Source organism: Buceros rhinoceros, unplaced genomic scaffold (genome assembly GCF_000710305.1).
Source record: "Buceros rhinoceros silvestris isolate BGI_N320 unplaced genomic scaffold, ASM71030v1 scaffold38661, whole genome shotgun sequence".
NCBI lineage: Eukaryota > Metazoa > Chordata > Aves > Bucerotiformes > Bucerotidae > Buceros > Buceros rhinoceros.
Window position 1 is genome coordinate 2233 of NW_010393150.1, and position 2717 is coordinate 4949.

Consider the following 2717-nt stretch of genomic DNA (forward strand, 5'->3'; position numbering starts at 1 on the left):
TGGAGCTGGGAGGCCCCCCAGGCCTGAACACCATGTCAAGGGACACAGCGGGCAGGGACTCTGCTGGCAGGGGGACGGGCAAAATGTGGGCATGTGGCACTCAGACTGGGGCAGTCAAGGGGACAAGTCAGAGACTACAGCAGAAGCAGCCAGGCGTTCCAAGCTCAGGGTGCTGTCTCAGTGCTGGTGTGGATGCGGCAGGGGCACAGCCGCTTCCCCTGGCAGTTGGCAGTCCCTGCAAGGTGCCAAAATGTGCCTGCTGACCCCTGGTGCCAGCAGGTAGTTCACCTTCCTCCTATGCCCCACAGGCTGGTCTCAGGGCAGGAGGAGATTAAAGCTGCTTCCCAAAGCTCGCCCCAGCCCATGTCACCCTCTGATTTCCTGGACAAGCTTATGGGACGAACATCAGGGTATGATGCCCGGATTCGACCCAACTTCAAAGGTAAGGGGAGAGTGCGAGGCTCCCAAACCTGGCAGCAAGCCATGCTTATGGCTGCCCAAAACCAGGGAATGCGCAGGTATGGGTTTGGGGGCAGGACCCTAACCCACATCCCTTTGTCCCAACACCCTCTTCAGAGTCCCAGCTGCTCCTGTGATCAGTCACCTTGTGTGTGTGTGTCTGCTTTGGTTCGCAGCGTGGGCAGCCGCAGTGCTTGCAGAGCGTGCTGGGGTTCACCCTGACGCTCTACAGAGGTGACCCCAGCAAGCAGGGAGAGGCTCAGTGTGCGCCCATCTGCACAGTGCATGCAGGAGACGGTGTGTCCCCACATGTGCCTGTGCAGCGCACGCGTCTCCCCAGCCAGCAGCTAGAGGAGACTTCATGCTGTTTTCCAGGTGCACCAGTCAATGTGACCTGCAACATCTTTATCAACAGCTTCGGCTCCGTCACTGAGACCACTATGGTGAGGATTTCACCAGCGTGACCAGCTTCTCTCCCAGTGCCTCAGGGCTGGCAGTGGCTCTGCCAGAGAGCATGCAGGTCTTGGTGCCCCAGCCCTTGGCTATGCTTACAGGGATCCTGTGAGCCCTTCTCCAGAGCTGGCCCTGGCACCGTGGTGGGGACATGCAGAGCCATAGTAAATGGCTGTGGCTTTTCTGGGGTCAGTTAACCAGAGCTTGGCTGTGTAAGCCACATTCCCTGTGCCTGAGCTGGGAGAAACAGCCCTGAGGGTTGGAGTGAGGCAGCAGTGGTAGCTTGTTTGCAGTCTCTGCAGGTGCCATACAACACAAGCGAGCTCTGTGTCCCTGCCATCCCCAGCCTCCTCAGGTACATGAGGAACTCCTCTGAGGAAGCCCCAGGGCTAAAAATGGCCTATTTGTGCTGCTGCAAAGCCTTAATACTATCACCTATCACATCAACCCCAGCCCCCACAGGGCCACAGAGCCTGGTGAGAAATGATGCAGGCAGCAGCTACTGCTCCTCCTCCTCTTGGCTGCTGTGGCTTTGGTTTTTTAATTTCCCCTGGCTGCTGACAGCACGGGAAGGCTCCTGAGATGCCCCTGCCCCATACATGGTTAGTGTCAGGCAGGTGGCACCTGCAGAGCTGAGCCTCGACAAGAGAACCCCTTCCACTACCTTCTCCATCTCTTCCTCCTCCTCCCTGGGCAGCCTGGAGTGCTCGTGGCTGACATGATGCCCTCTGCTCCAGGACTACCGGGTGAATGTTTTCCTGCGGCAGCAGTGGAATGATCCCCGACTGGCTTACCATGAGTACCCCGACGACTCTCTTGACCTCGACCCCTCCATGCTTGACTCCATCTGGAAGCCAGACTTGTTCTTCGCCAATGAGAAAGGGGCCAATTTCCATGAAGTCACCACCGACAACAAGCTGCTGCGCATCTTCAAGAACGGCAACGTGCTCTACAGTATTCGGTAGAACCCTTCTCCTCTGGTGCTGTGCCCAAGTGGGGAGGCAAAGCTTTCCTTTTGCCTCCTGCGGGGCAGCTTTTCCCCTGCAACTGCTCCAGCCTGCAGCAAGCCCCTCCTTTCCTGTGTCTCCTCCAGGCTGACACTGATCCTCTCCTGCCCCATGGACCTCAAGAACTTCCCCATGGACATCCAGACATGCACCATGCAGCTGGAGAGCTGTGAGTACCTAGGGGGGTTCAAGCTGTGCTTTGTTGCCCCATCCCAAAGGCTGGCATCTCCCTGCTTCTGAGAGAGGTGAGCAGGAAGGAGCTCACCTCAGGGTGGGATGAACTGGATGCGTGTGTCCCCTCCAGTTGGCTATACCATGAACGACCTCATCTTTGAGTGGCTGGAGAAGCAGGAGGCCGTGCAGGTGGCAGAGGGCTTGACGCTCCCACAGTTCATCCTCAGGGATGAGAAGGACCTGGGCTATTGTACCAAGTACTACAACACAGGTGAGCACCCCAGGGATCCACTGCCAGCCCCTCACCATGGCCCAGGGGTCCTTCTTGCCCTCCGGCTCTGTCTTTCCTCACAGGCAAGTTCACCTGCATTGAGGTGAAGTTCCACCTGGAGAGGCAGATGGGTTACTACCTGATCCAGATGTACATCCCCAGCCTGCTCATCGTGATCCTCTCCTGGGTCTCTTTCTGGATCAACATGGACGCAGCACCAGCCCGGGTGGGCTTGGGTATCACCACTGTGCTCACCATGACCACTCAGAGTGCCGGCTCCCGTGCCTCCCTGCCCAAGGTCGGTGCTGACTCCATGCCAGGCTCCCACTCCGCGGCCTGTCCAGGGCCCCCCG

General features: G+C 58.3%; 1 protein-coding gene across 1 annotated transcript in view; it reads left to right on the top strand.

Moving 5' to 3' along the window:
* Positions 1 to 312: 312 nt before the first annotated feature.
* Positions 313 to 2717, top strand: part of LOC104501024 (glycine receptor subunit alpha-4) — a 7103-nt gene continuing 4698 nt past the window's right edge. Inside the window, exons 1-6 of the mRNA XM_010144758.1 lie at positions 313 to 442; positions 835 to 902; positions 1650 to 1873; positions 2006 to 2088; positions 2224 to 2364; positions 2448 to 2662. Of these exons, the coding sequence (XP_010143060.1) occupies positions 364 to 442; positions 835 to 902; positions 1650 to 1873; positions 2006 to 2088; positions 2224 to 2364; positions 2448 to 2662 (810 nt within the window). The 5' untranslated portion in view covers positions 313 to 363. The remainder of the gene's footprint in view (positions 443 to 834; positions 903 to 1649; positions 1874 to 2005; positions 2089 to 2223; positions 2365 to 2447; positions 2663 to 2717) is intronic.